Genomic DNA, 23,739 nt, shown 5'->3' on the forward strand with positions numbered 1-23,739 from the left:
AAAACAGTGAGATATATGACATATCAAAAATAAAATGTATTAAAACTAGCTGGATGCTTGCTTGCCTTAATTTTATATAATGTGGGAGTAGCACAAGATCAGGGAAATAGCTCAAAGAAATAGACCTTGTAGGGAGACAGCCTTCCCTATGAATAGATCCAAGATTAAATATCATGGAGGTGTCAATTAATGTATAATGAAAAGGGGAAAAATCCCCTGCAATTTATCAGCAGTATGTAAATGAGAATCTAATTTGCGAAAAATAACCACAGCTCCTGGGTTAGAACACCATCACAAAATCCAGATAATTACTGCAAAGTAGAGTAGCCCACAGCTAAAATCACATATGGTAGGTGTATTGCTGTCTACCTATCCAATGCTCCACTAACTCTGGGCATAATTGAGCAAACCCTATCAGTCCATGCAAAGTATCTCCTTCTAAATTATGCAAGGAAACAAAAGCATCCAGCGAGAAGCCGACGCGCGTTTCGCTAAGTATGCTTAGTCTTGGCATAATGAGATGATTACTCACAGCTCTTAAGTACTGTCTATGGGGGCGGTTATTATGATGTGACAATGGTTAATTGGCCAATGATAAGAGAGCGTGGAGATGGTCGTAAATACAGGCCAATGCGAGGAGACATAATCATATCCGCTGTCTCCAATAACAAAGGAGTATAATCATAGCAACAAATGACGAGGCTCGGATTGAGCCACTACAAAAAAGTTTCAATGTCTGTGACTCCTCCTCCGGACTGTCTATTGGGTAGTTGCAGTGTGAGTGTTACTATAGTAACCTAGAACGGGATATAGTGACCATCTGAAATCGTAAGTTTGCTGTCCGCAAATAATCATCTGACAATATGTCAGATTTAACAAGGATTTGTATACTAATAATGCAATATATGGGAATCTGAATTCATGCTAAGTCGCTGGTGTAATAATCTTATTTTAACATAATAGGTTCATGTTTGTCCACCACGGCAACTCGGAAATATCCGAATGTAAAGATATGCAGACATATTAAATTTCTCCTCACGCTGGGAAGGTGTTAATATAGTAACAGATAACAAATTTACTTAAAGTAACTAGCGATCATTATAAAGATTTGTAAGAAAATATGTACAGTTTCTCTTTAGGGCAATATATCTAATAACCTCATTGTGAGAGTGTTGTTGTAATAACCAAAATACGTGTCTGATCAATATTAATCAATAGTGACTAGGTAAGTATAATTAGATTTATATTCAACTAGTGAAAAAGTGTAAAACAAAAAAAGGGGTGATAAAAATACCAAATTATTGGTAAAATGTGAGAAAAGTTAAAGTAAGGGAGTAACATTGGGATGTGAAAAAGCACATACAGGAATATTATTCCATAATAGGTGTCAGAATAATAAACTAATCTATGGTGTGCTCAAATAAATAAAGTGAATTGGTATAATATATAACATTTCAATTCCATAAGGCGCATGTAGAGAATTCGAGAACTGTTACTTGGATAAATTAGAAAAAAACAGTGTAATTATTTTTGTCATTTAAACCTGCGGGGTGTGTTGTTCCCATCAGGAAAATCATTTTAGCTTCTTGTTGAAGTTGAATCTGTTTAATGTCACCTCCTCTTATCCCAAGTTTAATTTTCTCCATTGCAAATGCAGATAAATATTTGGGATTGCTGGCATGAACCTTGAGGAAGTGTTTAGCTACCAATGTCAATGTTTTCATTTTGTTTGTTGTCTTGTGCTGCATTTCGGATATTGCCAATGTGTTCGAGGAGCCGATGTTTAAATGGTCTGCTCGTCATCCCAATATATTTTAGATTACAAGAACAGGAGAGGCAGTAAATGACACCTTGGGTGTCGCAATTGATGACATTTTTAATATTATGAGTCATATTGAATTTATCTGTAAATTGCTGGTTTTTTTTAGTATATCTGCAAGCTTTGCAATTGCCGCATGGGTAGAAGCCCAGTAGTGTCGTTTTAAAAGTTTTTTGTTTCGAGCTATCTTGAAAATGGCTATGTACAACAAGATTGCGTAGATTCTTAGATCTACGCCAACAAGTGGAGATTCTTTCTCCTAAGCTTTCTTGACGATCAGGATCTGATTGCAGGATATGTCTATGTTTCTGCAAAATTAATTCAATGATGAGCCATTGGTTAGTAAAAGTACTAATTAATCTGACGCAAGCATTATCGGATTTTGGTTGACATGTGGAAAGACAAGAGAATCTCATGAGATATTTCTTGTCTCCCTGTAGGCTTTTTTCACCAAATTATGACTATACCCTGTTTTAATTAACCTCTTACGTAATTCTTCTGCTCTTTTATCAAAAATATTTAGGTCTCCACAATTGCGTCTAGTTTGCAGAAATTCCCCTTTCGGGATACTGAGGATAGTTGCTGAGAGATGTGAGCTAGAGGCATGAAGGATACTATTTGTCGCTGTAGTTTTCCTAAACATATCACTAGATAGTTCTTTTTGTTCGGTGATAAAGATTGTTAAATCTAGAAATGTCACTTTCTCAGAATTGATGTCAAAAGTGAGTCTGAGATTCAACTGATTATTATTCAGATGGCTGATGAATTCAACGAGAACATCCCTGTCTCCTTCCCAGACCAGGAATATGTCGTCGATAAACCTTAGCCATAAAACAACATGTTGCGTATATACTTCATTTGCCAATGTAAACACTATCTCACTCTCCCACCAACCCATATAGAGGTTGGCGTAAGTCTGGGCACAAATCATCCCCATAGCTGTAGCCCTCAATTGGAGGAAAAATTTGTCATCAAAAACGAAAAAATTATTCGTTAGAACAAATTCTAGCAATTATTATAGCATAATTTAGAAGGAGATACTTTGCATGGACTGATAGGGTTTGCTCAATTATGTCCAGAGTTAGTGGAGCATTGGATAGGTAGACAGCAATACACCTCCCATATGCGATTTTAGCCGTGGGCTACTCTGCTCTGCAGTGATTATCTGGATTTTGTGGTGGTGTTCTAACCCAGGAGCTGTGGTTATTTTTCGCAAATTAGATTCTCATTTACATAGTCCTGATAAATTGCAGGGGGATTCTTCCCCTTTTCATTATACATTAATTGACACCTCCATGATATTTAATCTTGGATCTATTCATAAGGAAGGCTGTCTCCCTACAAGGTCTATTTCTTTGAGCTATTTCCCTAATCTTGTGCTGCTCCCAAATTATATATAATTAATTAAGGCAAGCAAGCATCCAGCTAGTTTTAATACATTTTATTTTTGATATGTCATATATCTCGCTGTTTTAATGTATTAATAAAATATATATTTTATTTAGATTCCACTGCATCACAAACGATGTTATAGTGAGCCTCAGTGCACCTAATTCTTTTCGTTCCTTTTTCATTTTGATATGCATGCTCTAACATCTCAGTTTGGTGGGAACATGCTTCAAATAGCGGACTCCCCCTTAAAAAACCTTATTCGCATGGCGGGCTCGTGCAGCACAATATCTGTGTTTTATGCTAACCTGTTACCATAGTTGTCACCGGAGGGTCTAAATCCTCTTAGAGCCAATTGGGAGATTGACCTGGCAGCTTTTTCTGAAGAGGATTGGAGTATCGTGATTAGTAGCACTAGAGAAGCCCCCTTGTACTTAAGATCCAACGGGTGCAGTTTTACATTTTCTATAGAGTATATTTTACCCCCACTATATTATATAAGTTGGGATATTGTAAAAATTCCCATTGTCCAAAGTGCAATGCTCCCTCGGGTACCTTTTAGCATATGATTTGGGTGTGTCCTGTGGTGCAAACCTTCTGGAACGCAGTTTGGCGATAGATTTCATCAACACTAGAAGTTACCCCTGCTTTGTGTCCATGAGTTTCTCTTTGGTCTCACATTAGAGAAATAATTTAAGATAGTGTTTAAATATATATTCAATTTAACCTCACTTGCTAAGGTGATCATAGTATGGAGATGGATAGCGCCTGAAGCTCCTCGTGTTCCAAACTGGGTTGCTCTAATGAATGACGTTTTGAAAAGATTCATGTACGAAAGTATATCGTTGAAATATCGTAAGATTTGGCATCCCTGGTATAAATTTGTTAACCATCCTCATCAAGATGATTAGGAGGTGTGGGAGGGTGAGATGGGAGCCAGTTATGATGATTGATTCCTCACGCTATTCTTGTTGGGTTAGCCAGCCCTACGCGGCACTAGAATGCAGCCTTTCTGTGACATCACTGTGTTGATTACTATTAAGTTACAAATATGTTGAGTTTATGGGCCTGAGTCAGTAAGGAGAGCAAAGCATAAAAAGGAGTAACATTTGCACCTGGGAAAAACCATGTTGCATTGGAGGGGGAGGTAAATTTAAAATGTTGGGACAGATTTATACTTGGGGTAGAACATGTCCTAGATCAACTTTAAATTTCAGTGTACTAATAAAGCTAGCAGGTATTTGTGTGCTAGATGAAAAAACAGCAAGTATTTAACTTATGTGCAAAATAATAAACTAATTTGCACCCCTTAAACTGTAAAATGGTTTGTCCCAGAGAACATTTACTCCTTTTTTGCCTTAATGACTCAGGCCCAATATATATATATATATATATATATTTGTGTGTGTATATATAAGTATGGAATTTTATCTTTTCAAACCAGGTAACTTTTGCTTTTTTATAGCTTTTATGTCCTGTTGCTTAAGAAAGTTCTCACCTGATTATGTCTTAGTCAGTTAATATATGTTTAGTTGCTTAATTTTTCTCGAATGAAAAAAAAAAGGAAAATAATTCTTAATAAAATTCATTGATGGGGTGAAACTAATGTGTGTGTGAGTTTTATGGTATATTACTTGTGACTATTACAGTTACAATTTTAAGCATTACTTCTTTGTGTTACGTTTCATTGGGCATGAATTCTGCTGGTGGCTTGTTATGGGACACTACTTCTGTTGCAAAGATATTATTAGGTCTTACTAATACTGGTGGCTTATTGATGCCAATTTCTGCGACTCCTGGCTGATAATTGGATATTACTAGTACTGTAAACATGTTACTGGGCATTACTTGTGGCACATTATTGTCCATTGCTGCTTGCATATTATTGGACATTACCAGTATTTGAGGCATATATCTGGCCATTGTGACTGTTGGCATATTACTGAGCATTTAGTACTGGTAGCTTGTTAACGTGTGTTAGTGTAGCCATTTTATTAGCCATTACTGCAATTGGTTGCATATTATTTTGCATTAGTTCTCATCGCCGTTATAACCCAGGTATCTAGCTGTCTCACTGCTGTAGCTACCTGGATGTCACAGCGCTTCCTGAAACTCAACATCTCCAAATCTGAGCTCATCATCTTTCCTCCTGGCATATTGCTATCCCTCCCAATATCTCCCTCTTGGTTGACAACATTACTGTCACATCTTTCACTAGGAATATCACTGACTGGTATTGGCGCTACTAAACTGTTAGGCGTGGAGTCTAACGCACCACCGGTGTTCACCAGGGACACCCGCAAGGAGGTATGGGCTTTGCTGCGTGTGATGCGCAGGTCGCGGTTCTCCCAGATAGTTACTAGAGCAATGAATGGAGAGTAGTCAGACAGGCCGAGTCGAAACCAGAGAAGCGCAGTACCATGGAGAGAAGACAAAGCGTAATCAGGAAGGGTCCAAGGGTCAATTACCAGTACGAGCAATGAAGTACAAAGGGGGATCCGGTAGAGTAGTCAAGCAAGCCAAGAATCAGGTAACACAGGAGACAAAACAGGAACTGTAACAACGCTGGAGCTGTGAGGTTTAAATAGAGAATAGGAGGAAATGAGGAGGATTATTTTGGGAAGCGTCCCGTTGCTAGGACACAAAAGCGGCAAATCGTGCATGCGCTCGAGCCGTGACCACGTGGCCGGAAGACGTCCCGGTGCTAAGCAACGGGATGAGTACTGCGGGTAGAAGGTGTCTGTCTCCGGCACCCATGGAGGGTGCGGAGACGGCGCCTGACAATTACTCTTTTTCCTGTCACCCAAGCCCACTGCCATGGAGTCACCCTTGACTCAGCCCTCAGCTTTACCCCTCAAATCCAGTCTCTCATCAAATCCTGCCGCTTCTACCACTGTAACATTAAGAAAATCCATCCCTTCCTCTCTCAGGAAGCAGCCAAAATCCTGGTCCATTCAATTCCTGGTCCATTCATTTTTCGTCTCGACTATTGCAACCTCCTTCTCACTGGCCTTCCTCACTCTCGCACTTCTGATGTTCGAACCATACAGAATGCTGCGGCAAAGCTCATCTTCCTCTCCCACTGCACCTCTTCCGCTTATCCTCTGTGTAAATACCTTCATTGGTTTCCTATCTGTTTCAGAATTCAGTTCAAGCTTCTTACCCTCACTTACAAAGCCCTTACTAACAATGTTCCCCCTTACATCTCTGACCTTATCTCGAGGTACATACCTACCCGGCCACTCCGCTCCACCTCTGACCTCTGCATCAGTTCACCTCTCATTACCTCCTCCCATGCGCGCCCTCAAGACTTCTGCCGTTCTGCCCCTAATCTTTGGAACTCCCTACCCCATCTCGCTCAACTTTCCCCCCAACCTTCAGTCCTTAAAACGCTAACTCAAAACTCACATTTTCATGCTTGTCTACCCTATCACCTCCTAGCCTTTCTATCCATCACCTCTTATAATCTCTACCTTGTCTGCCATTTAAATTTTTTCTCACAGTTGGTCCTACTGTCTCTTACCACCCCTCCCTTTAGAATGTAAGCCCTCGCGGGCAGGGTCCTCTCTACCTATTGTCCCACATCTGTCTACTGTCCCTCGTATGTCCTGTCACGTCTTTTGCTACACTCTGTGTTAGTCCCCATAGCATTATTCATACTCATCTGTGCTACTGACATGTATTACCTCATCTATTTGTTACTTGCTTGTGTATCCAGCGCTACGGAATCTGTGGTGCCTTATAAATAAATTCATCATAATAATGGTTTATTAATGGTTTTTGCTGTTACTGTGGGCATATTAGTAAGCACCACTACTGCTGCTTTACATATTACTGGACAGTGCTTCGACTACTGACATTCTCACTGTTGCTGGTGCTGTCTTGTGGCTTATATGTTTCCTGGTGAAGATCATATGTTTTGATGGCTTAAATTTTTTTATATTTCTCCTGTATAAGTCAATTCTAGTTAAAATATACTTCTAAAAAAATACTTGTAATCCAGACAATCAATTAAATTTCTGGATATAAAAGTGAATTTTTGTTGTTTAATCACAATGATATATATATATTTGTGCATGAATAACCATGCCTACAAATTAACATAATGAGTGACTAAGCCGGTCAGTGTCTATGTGTACAAATCATTAAAAAAATGAAAGTTCGTGAGTATTGAGGTTTTTAGATGTGCTAGCCTTTTATTTTTATGGAAATTAAGAAAACAAATGGTCCATACATATGCTCACAATTTTATGTTACTTCCAGATAACACCTGACATTTTTATTTTGGCCTACAGGATGGATCTGGTCAAAAGAATCGGAGAAGGAAATTGAAAAAACAAAATTGGAGTATCATCAGAAAGTGACCAATGCTCAGAAAGATCTTGAAACAAAATACCGAGACATTATTGTTGAAAACCGGCGAACAGTGGCTCACTTGGAGATTGAGCTTGAGAAGGAGCAAAACAGAACTCTTAGCTATCGCCGAGCTCTTATCTCTCAAAGTCAGAAGCTGGTTGAAGAAAGAAAGCTCTTAGAACATGATAGAGAGCTGTTAAGACAGGAAACAAAAGCAGTCCAGAAGAGTGGAGCAGCAGGTGTCTTGTATGCAAGTTACCTTGAAAAAGAAGAAGAATGGCAGACAAAAGCCAAAACTGTGTTAAAAGAATTTGAAGAAGCTCTTAAAGAGAGACAGGACATTTATTGTAGCTTGGTAGTGCCTAGGAAAAAAAGGTTAGAAATTGAAAAAAATTTGCTTGTCAAAGCTGCCATCAATCCAGTAGCAGTAGAGTTAGATATGTCAGATGGCCTTGTTGACATCTTTAAACATGACACCCACTGTGCTGTATTAATGAACACCAACAAGCGTGAAAATGGCAGGCTAATGTGGATGTATCTAAAATACTGGGAACTCACTGTAGACCTAAAGAAATTCAAAAAAGTGGAAGAAGCTATGATAGCAAAGTAGGAAAAGTTTTGTACACTATGTACACAGACTTTAATTTATGATTGAAAAAAATCTTAACCTATATTGTTTTGTTGTTTTATAAAAAAATGGTAATAATTAAAGTAACATGATTGGAAAGTGATCCCTTTGGAAAGTCGTACTGATAATTATGAATTTCCCTCTTATTTTGAATGTTTCTTGATAGAATGAGTTGTGTCATTGGTAACCTAGGGTGTAATGGAGCCAGGGAGACAAACTGGAAGCTAAATATGATGTTCCATAAGTGTTCCATACATACAACTCGTATTCCTGAAATGTGTATGTTAAAAGATTATTTACCCTCTTCTGTAAAATAATAATGGTATTAGATGACTTGTCAGAGTTCTGTGACCTATGTAAAAATGTTTGAGCACATACTTTTATATATTAATGCAAGTCCTCATTGTTGTCCTTTTATTTTACAGCAGAGGGTGCATTGTTCTCATTATAATCAATGTGTTCTGACATCAGAACTCACCATGTATGAAGTTAATTGCCATATAAAGACACTTCTATTATGGCATTGTTTAATATCTATTTTATGTTCATTGAAGTAATTTGCTTTTAATTAGAATTACATGCAGGGGCACAGATTTTGTGTTTTGGGCTTTTTGAAGGCTTTGGGTTTTATTTTCCGTATTCCTCTTTTTAACATTTTTCTATTCAAAATATTTTTAAAAGGTTTCATTGGGTTAAGCTGGGTACACACTTCAGGAAATTACTGCAGATACGATTTCTATAACAATTTTACCAACGACTGAAAGTTCTGATGAGCATGCAGAGATTTTGTGTTTTGGGCTTTTTGAAGGCTTTGGGTTTTATTTGTACACACCTATACAATTTTCTTTCAGATCTGTGCTCTTCATCTGACATAACCATAGAGATGTGCCTGTACTGCTGGTCGTGAGTGCATACACCCTTACACATTTGCCCGACATTGTTCCATGGTTGATAGTGATTATTAGTCAGTTTATAAAATCAAATTATACGAGGTGCTTTGGTACGTTAAAACATGATCGTGGGAAGCATATACACTAATGTGAAATCAGACCTAACAGTTGTTTATTGTGTGATTGACACAATACTTGGTTGTAAAACCTGTAGTGTGTACACAGCTTTACACCTTGTAAAAGAAAATAAAAACAAAAATTACTTCTCTACAGTAATGCTCCACTTTCTCTTATATCTAATATAATCTTCAAGCAAGAATCACTTAAAAATACTACTGTACATAATGTGTTAATCTGGTGGCTTTTTCAATAAGAAAAAATCTACAATCTGGTCTATAACATTTTAAAAATTATTTAATTTGGTAGTCAAAGCACCCTGTAGACCATATTATGGCCAGAGATACAAAAGCTGTTTATTGTGCGTTTATTATCCACAATGTTTAAATTTTTTTTCTAGTTTGTGATGTATTTTTAAGGTGATTAAAAGCAACTGCAATTAAACTTGATGTAATTTTTTTATTGAGTTTTGGATAAATGAAGCATCCATGAAGAGCAAAATATTGATTATGGGAACCAAAGAGAACATAAGGGACCCGATTCATTAATGCAAGCAAAACATATTGTGCATTTTTTTTAATTCAGGGGTCCACATGTCAATATTCAACTACATGTGGATTTTAAGAAATTACTCTTGTTGAATACGGGTCTAGGTACACTCTAGTCTGACAGACACAATACACTGCAGTTCCAGCAGAATGCACAGAAAAAAATAGGTGCAGCTTAAGAAAACAGGGCTAGAGACACAAGCTAAGAGGCACAGATTGTGGTGGAATATTAGAAGGAGGACACAAGAAAAGAGGGCAGTGCTCATGAGAGCTTACATCCTAAAGGAAAGGGGGATACACAAATAGGGTGGTACCGACTGGGGGTGAAAGCTGAGACAAAGGAGTTAGGAGGAAGGCTGATAGACTTGAATAAAGAAATGAGTCATAAGGGCACGCTTGAAGCCTTTGAGAGTAGAGGTTAACCTGATTGAGCAAGAGCGTTCCACAGCTGGGGAGCAGCCGGTTAAAGTCCTGGAGGCGGGAAATAGTGAGATGACAGTCATTGGCAGAGCGGAGGAGTGAGGGTAAAGACAAGGTTAAAGATGTAGGGAAGCGATTGATTGAGAGCTTTGAAGGTGAGGATGAGGAGTTTAAATTTAATTCTGTAGGCCATGGTGAGCCAATGTAGAGACTATTGGAGGGAGACAGCAGAAATAGAGCGGCGGAAGAGAAAAATGAGGCGGACAGCAGCATTGAGGATAACCTTAAGAGGGCAAGTTGAGAGCCAAGAAGGTCAGAGAGAAGAAGGTTAGAGTAAAGGCAAGAGTTTACAAGAGAGTGAATAACAGTTTTGGTGGCTTCCGTGGTGAGACAAGGCAGAATCTTGGATATATTCTGCAGGTGGAAGAAGCTGGATTTTGAGAAGGACAGAATGTGAGGTTTGAAGGAGTGGAAGGAGTTGCGACAATGGACTTGAGGGACAGAAAGGAGGGTAGTGTTATTAACAGAAATTAAAAGAGAGGGGGGTAGGTGGGTGAGCCCTGGAAGGAGGGGAGATGATTAATTCAGTTTTGGAAATATTGAGTTTAAGAAAGCGCTGGGACATCCAAGATGAGATGGCCAAGAGACAGCAGGAGACACGAAGGATAAGAAGGGAGAAGTTGGATTTAGCGAAGAGAAGGAGGGCAGTTTCGGTGGAGTGGAGGAGTTGAAAACCAGATTGGAATACCATATATTCAACAGCGCATCCTATCTGCCACGACTGATAATATATATTTTCATAAAATGACATTTAAATACATAATCTATTTGTAGTATGAGTTTTTTCCCTTCGGGACCTGACAACAACAAAAGATCCACCTGATTATTATCCTTAACACTATAAAAAGTGGATCAGCATGGAATTGAACTACAGTATATCCTGATATTTATGAATCCATTGTTTTAGTAGGTTAAGGTTATTCAATAAATGTCTGAATCCCATCTAGATGCATTTAATACCATTAAATATCACTACTATTGTGATAAAACACAAATATGTCTATGATTTTTTTAATTCAGTAATGTTAAAATCAGTTCACTAATTTGATGCTTCTAATACCGTTCTTATATCCTCTTTTTAATACTGTCACTGATTTTTAATTATTCACCATTTAAACTGAACATTAAAGTGTTCCGATCTTTGTTCTCTCTAATTCATATGGATAGGGTTAATCACTTCCAGGTTACCCTGGTAAGCATAATATTCACTTTTTTGGCACCACCTGCACATCACAGTAGTACACTATTGCAGTCTAGCTTTCTTTGCTTTACATCTACATATGTAATGAAATACAGTAGTAGGGTTGTGTAAGAAAGCATACTAAAGTAAAGAATCCCATGTACAAATACATTTTGAGATAGAGTGATAAAGAATACGTCAACTATTCATTAACTATAATTCAGTTGATACTCTGTGGAGGTCTAAAGTAGAGGATATGTTTCAATGTTTTAGCACCACTGTCTTTGTCTTTCTGGATTTTTATTTTTAAAACAGAAAATATAGCTTAGTATATGTAGGGCTAGAATATGAGGCTCATTCTACAGCTTAACTGTATTTGCATGAAAATACACTTACTGTGCTCAACCTGTGTTTTCACACCCTTCCTTTCTTTGCTCTGCTTTTCCAGTGGTCAGGAGATACAAGTGCCATGAATACTCAAGTATGCATTAGCCTTTCTCATTGTGGACATGGGACGTGCAGATTTGTCCAATTTACGCTAAGCAAACCAGCAAAGTTCAACTCCAGATCGGGCCAAAAATGTCCCCACACACTTAACAGTTTAGTCATAACATTTGATCGTTCATGATTGAATCATATGGAAATCTTTTTGTGGGAAAAACAGTCAATTTAATTTACAACTATATTAGCAGGTTCTATTCAGATTGAATATATATTAAAATAAGTATTTCTTAAAAAGCCCTTGAAACCTAACCCATAGTGAGTGAGAACCATAAGCCCTCCATCCCTTTCAATAAATATATAATAAAGCTAGTTTAAGAAACGGTTGTTAGCTTTTATCCAGTAAGAATTTTGACCTTTTTATGTAATAAAAGTATTCCTTTACTACTAATATACTAAAGACTAATAGACATCACTCATTTGCCATAGTTATGGGAAGAGGAGTGTTTGACCTGGTTCTCAAAAATCAATTGACATGAGTTGGCGTAAAAATATCTGTCTGCCCAGCATGGGTGCAAGATAATGCTTAATCCTTTGGTCTTTAAAAGCAAATCCAAAACAAGCATCACATATTTTCTTCAAAGTGGGTACATTTTCTGCTCTCTAGTTGAAACCCATGTGAAGACCAGCTTGAAATAGAACATTTCATTTTTAGAATAACATAGTCTTTGGCTTAATTGAGTGTTGAGATACCTACAAATTCTTACAAATCAGGGATGGCTGGTTTAAACCACCTTTGTTTAAGCTGCGGTTTGAATTATGGTTTAAACCAATTTTTTTTTTTTAAATAAAGACTACAGGCACAGCGCCATGACTTCTTAAAAAAAAGCCTATTATAAGTGCATCCCCCCGGTATTATTACACAATCTTCTTGTGGTCTTGATTTGAGGGAGCTGAACAAATTCAGTAAATTCACAACACAATGCAGTAAATTGCCAAACATCAGCTAAGGCTCCACAAACTCCTTCCCGCACAATCCTATAGGGCAGGAGAAAATCACAACTAACATTCTCAGTCTTAAAGGTTAAACAACTCCTACACATTAAAGAGAAAATACACAGAGAAACACCTCATGGTTTAATCTCCTTTATGTTTATTTCAATTCAAAACCTTCAGTATTTTTGCGCTGAGTTGAAAGAATAAAGGCTAAGGGGTAAATTTATCAAGATGTGAGTTTCCGACGGGTTTAAAAAGTGGAGATGTAGCCTATAGCAACCAATCAGATTGTAGTTATTTGTTTAGTACATTCTACAAAATGGTAGCTATAATTTGATTGATTGCTTTAGGCAACATCTCCACTTTTCAAACCCACGGGAAACTCACAGCTTGATAAATTTACCCCCTAATCTGGCTTTTTCTTGATGAGATAAAAAATGAAAGCAGAAATGATGTAGAGCCAAGTGCAAGAAATGTGGGTATGAGTTGAATGGCCAAGTCCACAGAATGAAGAATCATTTAAAAAAAATCAAAGAAGCCAATGGTGATGATGAAGGTATGATATTCATTTTTAATATTTTTATGTTATTTTATCTTTAATAGTTCCTTATTTTTCTCACAAAAACTGATTTTTCAAGATAAATTTTACAGTTTATATAATTCACCTACGCTAAAAAGAACTATAGATAATTTTTCTTGTTTTTTTTTTTCCAGACGTGGTCTCACTTAGAAGCAGCAAATCAGCAACACTGTAATATTACCAGAGCACGCTCTAAGTAAGAAAAGGAAAGTTACTGGAACGAAACTTACCTGTCCTTGTTCCAGCACCGGCTTCTCTGTGCCATGTATAGCACTTCCGGGAGGCGGGTCACTTGACTCGTTTCTAGAGGTTTTTTAAACTTGCCTCTCTACTTAAGGCTCACACTGACACTTGTACAGTGTCATTGCAACTTGTTTGCCGTGCTACTGACTCGTGAGCTGCACTCTGTGTGTTCTTCTGTGTACCGAACCCTGTCTGACCGAGCGCTGCCTGTCTGACCAAGAGCTGCCTGACCTTCTGTGTACCAAACTTGCCTGTCTGACGATCCTCCGCCTGATCTCCGTGTACCAGTTACTGACTAGTTCCTGCTACGCTGCACCTCCAAGGTACTTCTCTCTTATATTTTTCCCTGTTGTTACATTCCAAGGCAGTCCATGGGGGCCGTGACCTGCAAATTCACAGCAGCAAAGCCCATCCTGCCCTGCGGCCGTTCTTGGTGAAAACTGGAGAACTCGTTAGACTCCGCGGCCCTGGCCTGCTAGTGCCAATTGGGATTGACACAGGTTTTTTTAAGATTGTAACAGTTTGAACTGACCAGTATGGACCCAGCAGGCGATCCTTGCCCAAAGGATCTATTACAACATCTGCTGGGAAGAGTAGAGATGCAGGAGGCTACTCAGGAGCACCTCATGCAGTTTCTTCAAGGTTTATCTGGCCGGCTGGATTCTCTGCAAAACACCCCACCTCATCCAGCAGTCACCCCTACTGAGTCTGTTACTGTTCCTGTCTCCACCTCTATCTCGCAGTTGTGAATTCCCAATCCTCCTATGTTTGATGGGAACCCCAACTATGTAGAGCATTTTTAAACCAGTGTGCGATACAGTTCAAACTGCTGCCTGGTAATTTCACCTTTGAGAAAGCTAAGGTCGCCTATATTATATCTCTTCATTTGGATCAGGCCTGTTATGCACGTTTTGTCGCTATCCAATAACGATTGTCGAATCTCGATTTGTGTTCCCAACGCATAAATATTTATTCTCAAAAATTAGCAGAATAATTCAAGCGAAATAATAATAAGTACAGCCGTTACTTATCGCAGGCGCTCTGGATCCAGTGAACAGTCATTCAGGTCTGAAGTCTGTGGTCAAAGATGACATCACTAGATGAAAAGCTCCTGCTTATATGCAGACAGAAATACAGTGAAACAATGCAGATGACATGGCTTGCTTCTATTGGTCCAGGTTTCAGGAGGGTCTAGGGTGTTGCAGATCATAGGCTAGTTCAAACCAAAATATCCAAAGGTGGGGGTCATCTCTCCAGGGGATGTGCTCCGACTTTCCCGCCAAGAATCCAGTCTCAACTAGTCTATTAGCATTTTATAGTCAGTATCACTTTAAAGTTTTAATAACTAGAGTATGCAATGTGCAATCTCTTCGCCGAATGAACCGGACAGCTGCTGATGAATAGGGGATTAAAATGATACCAGACATGACACATTTCCTTTATCCTGAACCATATGTTTTACTAACGTAAATATAACTCATAATATTAAACATGAATACTACTATATTTCGACATAAATAACTGTGTTGTAACTACAATTAATTTGTACTATTTACAAAGGTGTGCATTTGTGCGAATGTGTGTAAAAGTGTAAAAACCGTTGTTGCCACGTGTTGCGGCTGGGTACGCCCTTCCACGCCGTAGCGTGCTCTACGCATCTTTTCAAACAAAGATAACCAAGTTTGCTCGATATTAATTAAAATGACTATCCAATTTGCTGACTTCGACAGCTCCACCCTTTGATAGTGTAATAAAATATCACAAAATCAGCGATCCAAGGTCCGGATTGTATAACACTTCTTCACAGACCATGATCTCGATATCTCTCACCACCTTTCAGTCTCGTTTTCAGTGTTTCCCCCAGAAGACTGTTTTCCACACTTCAACACAGTAGGAACACATTTGACACATAAACCAATTGCTAAAATGACACCGAGTATAAGGAGAAGGAACTTACCTACACTAGCAACCATTTCCTGTACCCACTCCCCCAGACCAGAGAACCATTTCACAGGGTTCAACCATGAGAACCAACCTGCCACCTTTTCCGCGACCTCATATAACGAAGAATTATGGCTACTTCGAAATTCCCATTTAAGTTGCAAAATTTCATCCATCTTCCGGTCTATAATTTCCTTAGGGTCATCTGTATTATTGGTGATGTACGTGCAACATTTGACACCAAACTGGGTGGCCAAAGTCACACAGTATCCACCAGTAATAGAGGTGAGATAATTCAGTACCAACCTATGTTGCACCAACTACTTCTTGTACGCTTGTAGCTCCCTTCCCGTATACCTGAAAGTGTCATCATACATCTCGGTGATATTGTCTATCAATTTAGCTAGGTCTTGGATATATTTAAAATTTAAAGTTCCCCGAGCGGTCCTGGTGAAATCTAGAGCAATCATTACTTGAAAACCAGCGGTTTCACTAATTAACTTTGTAGCTATGGGTTCCTCACCAGCAATCATATTTCTCTTGCCACGGTGTTCATACTGTGTGTGTATGTATGGTGGGGATGTAGTCTTGTGAATACCAACCATTTCCTCATGAGTAATAGTCATGATTTCAGGAACCAGTTTACCTAAGAAACACAAGCCCTTGGAACTCGGAGTCACCCAGGAATAAGCTTTTCTCCCACAAACAAAGTACACGTCATCTTGGAGAACATAAGGAACAGTATGCCCATTAATTATATCACATAAGGTTTTGACAAAACTACCGATGCCTTGTGTCTCCATTTGTTCAAGACACGTGTCAGCATGGATGACATTCTTACAATTACCTATAGAGACCTTCCCAATAGATACTTTCTTATGTTTGGTTACACGCCCTAATTTATGGTGTCCATCAACATTCCTGTCTATTGGTGACCTTGTAAGTCTACCTCCAAAATGAGTGTGGCGAGCCATTGTCTGATCTGATAGGTCAGCTTCCCAATTCTCCAGACGCTTTGCATGAGAGATATTTAGGCACAGTTTAGATCTGTCTAAGGAGTATTGTCAAAGCTTCAGACTAGGGGACCTAGTGTTATTGTACCTCCCCACTATGGGCCTTCCTCCTCTTAATTTGAGTACCTCAGGGATGTTTAGTGGGAACGGCACTAGTCCTATGTTATGCTGTCCCTGAGTGACATGAGAGCACACCCAGCACTCAGTTTGGTTTAGAACCTTACCCACTAAGGATTGATAATCCTCCAGAGGATGCCAGCCCACGTCCAGATTACCAGTGGACTGGCATCGCTGAATGCATTTCTCTTCAACTAGGGAGTCACAGAACTTACAGATACAATATTCATCAGACAAAAGCCCCTCACACTGTCTCCGAGTTCCAGAGCTAGCAGACCTTTTCATAACCCCTGGACCAAGCTTGATAATGGGCTGCTCTGAGTATTCTAATAACTTTTCCTCTGCCTCCATCTCATCCGTATCACTACCAGAACTCTCCTCCGTCTTCCATCCTCCTTCACAAAAATAGAATGTCCTATAAAGAGTAAAAACAAGGAAAATCCTGGAACAAAAGAAAAACAAAAACCGCCACTCCATCGCTGGAGAGATAGTTCTGGGGCAACGTCTTTGGTTCAGGTGTCTCGACTGCAGGCTTTAGGTCTCCCGGAACAGACTCACAAGTGACAGATCTATGTCGTCGGTCTCAGTTTTATCTTGCACTTTCTCCGGATTATGGACTCTCCTGCAGTGGGTGGAATGGACCCAAGTGTCTCTCTCTGCTTGATAATGGGCTGCTCTGGGTATTCTAATAACTTTTCCTCGACATCCATCTCATCGGTATTACTACCAGATCCTGCCTCTTTCTTCCATCCTCTTTCACAAAAATAGAGTGTCCTATAAAAAGTAAAAAGAAAAATCCTGGAACAAAAGAAAAACAAAAACCGCCACTCCATCGCTGGAAAGATTTTTGGGGCAACATCTCTGGCTCAGATGTCTTGACTGCAGACTTTAGGTCTCCCGGGACAGGTTTACGAGTGACAGATCGGTGTCATCAGTCTCAGTATCTCGCACTTTCTCCGGGTTACTGACTTTCCTGCAGTGGGTGGAATGGACCCAAGTCTCTCTCTCTGCAACATTCAGTGATGTGGTACTGGTCAGCAGCACTTGGTACGGGCCTTCCCAACGGTCTGTTAAACAACCCGAGCGTAAGAAATTGCGGATCATAACATAGTCGCCAGGTTCAACATCATGACAGTTCGTTTCTGGCATACCAGGTGACAGCATTTTTAGTTTTTGTTGTTGCTTTAGCTGTCTGCTCATTTTTATAAGATACTGCACAGTCACTTCATTATTACACATCAAGTCGTCTTGCGGACTCACGATCAAATGAGGTTGTCGGCCGAACAGTATCTCAAAGGGGGACAGATTAAGAGGGGGTCTAGGAGTGGTTCGGATGCTATGGAGGACTAGTGGCAAAGCTTCGGGCTACGCTAACCCAGTTTCAGCCATTATCTTAACAAGCTTGTTCTTAATAGTACCATTTACTCTTTCCACCCTACCACTGGCTTGTGGTCGGTAAGGGGTGTGAAGTCTGCTACTGATTCCTATGAGCTTACACATGTTTTGGAAGATATCACCAGTAAAGTGGGTACCCCTATCACTTTCGATCATTCTAGGGATAACGAATCTACACACAAACTCTTGTACAATTTTCTTTGCAGTGAACACAGCAGTATTAGTGGCTGCCGGATATGCTTCTACCCAACCAGAAAACACATCAATACATACTAACACATACTTTAGATTCCTGCAAGGTGGTAATTGGAAATAGTCAATTTTTATTACCTGAAAAGGCCCGTCTGTAGGAGGGATATGGGATGGCTCAGTTGGAATGGTTTTCCCAACATTTTTCTTCAAACAAGTAAGACATGACATTGCCTTCTTACCAGCCTGAGAGGAATATCCAGGTGCACACCAGTATGCTCTCACCAGTTTGCACATACCTTCTTTACCCAGGTGAGTCAGACCATGTGCTGCTTCAGCCAGGCTTGGATAGTATGTATTGGGAGCTACAGGCTTTCCTTGTCCATCTCTCCAGAGTCCTGAGGACTCTTGATCACATCCCTTCGCCTTCCAGACCGCCTTTTCCTGCAGGGAACACAAATCTTGCATTTCAATTAATTTCTGCATGTCTAATGTCTGAAAAACCATTATAGTCTCGGTCGATAAAGTCATAGGTTGCCCTGATGCCCATTTAGCAGCTTTGTCCGCCCTTTTGTTGCCCAATGATACCGGGTCTTCTTCAGAGGTATGGGCTTTACATTTTATGACAGCTACTGTCCTGGGTAACTGAATTGCTGTCAAAAGTCCTTTTATGTGTTGTGAGTGTGTCACTCGCGTGCCTGCTGCTGTCGCAAAGTTTCTAAGACGCCAAAGGACCCCGAAATCGTGCACTACCCCGAAGGCGTACCTAGAATCAGTATATATATTAGCTGATTTACCCTTTGCCAACTGACACGCTCTCCTTAATGCTACTAGTTCAGCCAACTGGGCTGAGTGAGGTGGGCCAAAGAGTCTAGCTTCTACAACATCCTGATCATTTACAAGAGCATAACCAGTACATAGTTCTCCCGTCTCTGTCTGTCTATGACAACTACTGTCTGTATAAAACGTAAAATCTACATTTTCTAAGGTGGTGTCACGTATGTTGGGCCTTGCAGTAAAGGTCTGGTTCAGGTACTCCATACAATCAGGCATATCAGTACTCTTGCCAAACTCATCACCACCCAGAGTCTCCTCACCTCCCACCCTTTGTGTCTCTCGAGACACCTATGCAAGGTATGTAGCTTGATTTAGGGTGCTACATCGATTGATGGTGATGTTTGAGGGTGCCATCAGAGCTAGTTCCCATTTTGTGAATCTGGCTGAAGAGACATGTCTGGTTTGAGCTGAATTTAACAGAGCTGATATAGCATGGGGTGTATAGACAGTTGAATTATGTCCTAATACTACATCCTCGCTCTTACTTACCAGAAGAGCAGTTGCTACTACACTTCTGAGACATGTTGGGAGTGATCTTGCCACAGTTTTCAATTATGCACTGTAGTATGCTACCGGTCTGTTAGCGTCACCATGTTTCTGTGTGAGGACACCTGCTGCACAACCATCAGCTTCCGTACAGTATAGCTCAAAAGGCTTTTCATAATCAGGTATTACCAATGCAGGTGCTCTAGTCAGAATATCTTTAAGATTAAAGAACGCTTGCTCTGACTCCTCTGTGTGAACGACACGTTCTGGTTTTGAGGAAGACACTAGCTCCTGCAATGGTAATGCCAGAATAGAAAAACCTGGGATCCAGGATCTACAGTATCCACACATCCCCAAGAAGGTACGAATTTGCTTCTGGCTCTGCGGCAGCGTCATGTGTTGTATAGCCTCAATTCTGTCCATTGTCAAGTGTCTTAGCCCCTGGGTGAGACAGTGTCCAAAGTATTTGACCTTAGTCTGACATGGCTGTAACTTGTCCTTTGCCACCTTGTGGTCTGTTTGCGAGAGATGGAGCAACAACAATTTAGTATCATGTAAACATGACATAAAAGAATCAGAGCACAACAACAAATCGTCCACATATTGAATCAGAACAGACCCATTGCTAGATTGGAAGGATTGTAAACAGTCATGTAAGGCTTGGGAGAAAATACTGGGGCTGTCAATGAACCCCTGGGGCAGTCTGGTCCATGTGTATTGCACCCCCCTGTAGGAGAATGCAAAGAGGTATTGGCAGTCATGGTGAAGATGGACTGAGAAGAAGGCAGAACACAGGTCAATGACAGTGAAGTGACTAGCAGATGGTGGAATCTGCATGAGGATGACAGCTGGATTTATCACTATGGGGAATTGGCTCTCAACAACTTTATTAATTCCCCTTAAGTCCTGGACTAATCTATAGCCCCTGCAACCACTCTTCTTCACAGGGAAAATGGGACTATTTGCTGTGCTGGATGTATGAATTAAAATCCCTTGTTGCAACAGCCTCTCAATAACAGGATATACCCCTAGTTCCACCTCCGGTTTTAATGGATACTGTGGGATTTTTGGAGCTATCTTACCACTTTTTAGACTTGCCATCACAGGAGCTACGTTTGCCATTAATCCAGTGTCCTGTCCATCTCTGGTCCATAGGGAACCCGGTATTTCCAGCAACATCCCCTTTACTTGAGATGGACTTTGTTCTATAATGGTAGAGTGCAACATTAACCTTTGAGGACTGTCCAATATATCCTGTACCTCATGCGCGACCTTCTCTGGTATATCTAGGAATACACCATCTGGGGTACAGTATATGACACGTCCCATTTACATAACAAGTCTCTTCCTAGCAAGTTAGTGGAAGCTGCTGCAGCCAAGAGAAATGAATGCTTGGTATGCAGAGGCCCGATAGTAACTTCTGTGGGTTTAGTTAAAGGATAATGCAACACTCTTCCCGTTACCCCCATAGCTGGAATAGTTTTACTGGTCACCTGTAGAATGAAAGGAGAGGTTATCACAGATCTGGCCGCCCCTGTATCTACAAGAAAAGTTTGTTTCCTACCAGCTATGTCAACTATCATTGTTGGTTCTTCTCTCAAACTCTCAGTTAACCTCACTGGCTGTAGACTACAGGTATGACCTGACCCCTAGCACTGACTATCGCTTTCCCGCGCAGCATTTGCTGCTATAACATGCTCGGGCAGGTGTGAGTCTTCTAGTCTATGTGAATTCCTCTTTGAAGGATATCTACGTGACCCACCCCTATGTGTATTGAGTCTTTCTTTCTTACAATTTATCCTGATATGTCCTTCTTCATTACAGTTGTAACACCTGACTGTTCTATGTTTCTTGTTATGTGGGTTGTATGCTGGTGGTCGTGTATGCATTCCCTCTAGAGCTTGTATACTCACCGTCATTAACATATCACTCTTCTCTTCCTTGTTCCTAAAGAGGTTTTTGTCATGCTCCACAGCAGACTCCCTGAGGGAATCTACTGTGATGCCTCTCCAATTAGGTAATGAGGTTTTTACCCTTGTCTTTAAATTTTCCCTAACACCATCTATTAATACCCCTAGAGCCACCTCCCTGTGATGTGGATCCTCACCTATGTTTGATATCCCAGTGAACTGTGCTATCGCTGCTAGACCTCTAGTGAAGTAATCCAATGCAGTTTCACTATCTTTCTGTTTAATGGTGAAAATTTTACTCCAATTTACTACTACTGGAAAATAGATGGCTAAATGTGAGACAATTTGCTCAATATTCTCTTGATTAACCTCATTTGTCAAGGTGTTGTCTTTCTCCAACAAACAATCTTCAATACATTTTTGTATGTTAGTATTGGGAGGAAGACATGCCCTCAACACTACCCGCCAATCCTTATTGTTGGTTTGTGTGTGTTTCCTAAGTCTTTAAAAAACTTCTGACACTTAGCCAACTCTTTTCCAGGATCTGGGAATTCAGTCATAATGGAACGTAGTTCAGATCCAGTTCAGGGACAATGCATTGTAACATTTCTTACAGGAACTATACCATCCTTATCCGCCTTCCCATTGGGAACTGCTATTGTGCAGACAGGATAAGTACCCACTGGTTCACTATCTTCAGGATTAACTACAGGAGTAACTACTTCAGTACCTTGGATGTTATCCCTCCTAGTGGTCACTCCACTACTCTCACCTATCTCAGCCACTGCCCCCTTTCCATACTTACGCTGAACCTCTAGCATATTAACAGCATGGGCAATAGCTGAAACTACAGTGGGTTTATCCTCTTTCTCAGAAACACTTGCTTTAAACTGACTTAAAACAGGATATAACTTAGCAAATTCCTTTTTTTCATTTTTAATAACGGCTGTACTTACTCCTACCGCCACATAGGGTGGCGGGGGCACGCTTGCGCTAACTTCTCCAAGCTTCTCAGCGGCTACTTCCGTTGTGCGCACGCTTTTCGCCACGCCTACTTCCGCTGTGCACTCGATGCTCTGCCACGTGTTGCCTTCCATTTGCCACAATTTCAAACGATCATTATGTTGATTTCTCACTTTCTTTGACTTAATCAACCACACTTTATCTTTTACATTATTTAGTACCTCTGAATTAAAACTCCTTATTGTTGGGAAAGGCCTAACAGAATCCTTGGTCATCTTGACCCACATGTCGCAATATGCCGTTGCGTATGCACCATATTTCTTATACATAAGAAACATCGCTGAACCAATAGGCCCTTCCTTAGGCAGTACCTTGGCCATCTCTAGCGTATGCTTAGCACCCATGTTGAACAATACCAATATCTATGCGACCACAGATAATACCGCAGTACTCTGTCTTTTCCGTAAACACTTTCAACCCTTTGCTACAAACAATCTACCGCTAGAGATCTCTAATGGCCGTGGACGTATTTGCTCTAGCCGCGTCCACTCGCTTCCTCTCGCACCAAACAAGGACCCCTAACACAGAAATATCCGCGTGAACCACAGGAATAACGCAGTACCCTGTCTCTTTCACAAATCTGCTGAGTTTATTATCACTGGTAGCACAAAGTCGATACAATCAACCAGCCTTTCCGATATAATTACTCCAAGCTGCTCTCCTAAGTCACAATCACGGTTTTTCTTACCGTGCGGTCAGATCGCACCGCTTCCTAATACTAATTATCAGTAAACCCTGCGATTACTATTGGGCGCGCTAGCCGAAAACCTCCCTTGTTTTCGTCTTCGGTATATCTGCCTAATATACCGTTCACCAGTTGGGCACCTGCCTCGTCAGACAGCAACTGACACTCTATTCAACAATAGATCAAACCTTAGTGTATTTAAATCGCCAAATCACACAACATACACCTTTTCTGCGAAGAAAATCAAAGTTCCCAACAATAGTAATAATGTTTCAGAGGTTTTAACAAGTGATTATACTATGCATGTATAACAACTATCAGAACGATTGTTTAAACACGTGGCAAATCTACCGTAAGTTCACATACGCTAAGCAGGAAGTACACATACGCTAAGCAATGCAATACATCAAAACGCAATATGACAATAGAAAGAAACAGTTTTCTCTTGTGTCCCTAGATTCAAGTTAGCGCTCCTT

At 40.2% G+C, this 23,739-nt stretch overlaps 1 protein-coding gene across 6 annotated transcripts in view; it reads left to right on the top strand.

The window, feature by feature from the left end:
- CCDC127 (coiled-coil domain containing 127) overlaps window positions 1-9,643 on the top strand; it is a 68,206-nt gene extending 58,563 nt beyond the window's left edge. For all 6 annotated transcript variants that reach the window (XM_075212743.1, XM_075212744.1, XM_075212740.1 and 3 more), the window contains one exon: window positions 7,504-9,643. In XM_075212743.1, coding sequence (XP_075068844.1) covers window positions 7,504-8,174 — 671 coding nt within the window. In that variant the 3' untranslated portion in view covers window positions 8,175-9,643. The remainder of the gene's footprint in view (window positions 1-7,503) is intronic.
- Window positions 9,644-23,739: the final 14,096 nt, after the last annotated feature.

The sequence above is a fragment of the Mixophyes fleayi genome, chromosome 5 (genome assembly GCF_038048845.1).
Source record: "Mixophyes fleayi isolate aMixFle1 chromosome 5, aMixFle1.hap1, whole genome shotgun sequence".
Classification (NCBI taxonomy): Eukaryota; Metazoa; Chordata; class Amphibia; order Anura; family Limnodynastidae; genus Mixophyes; species Mixophyes fleayi.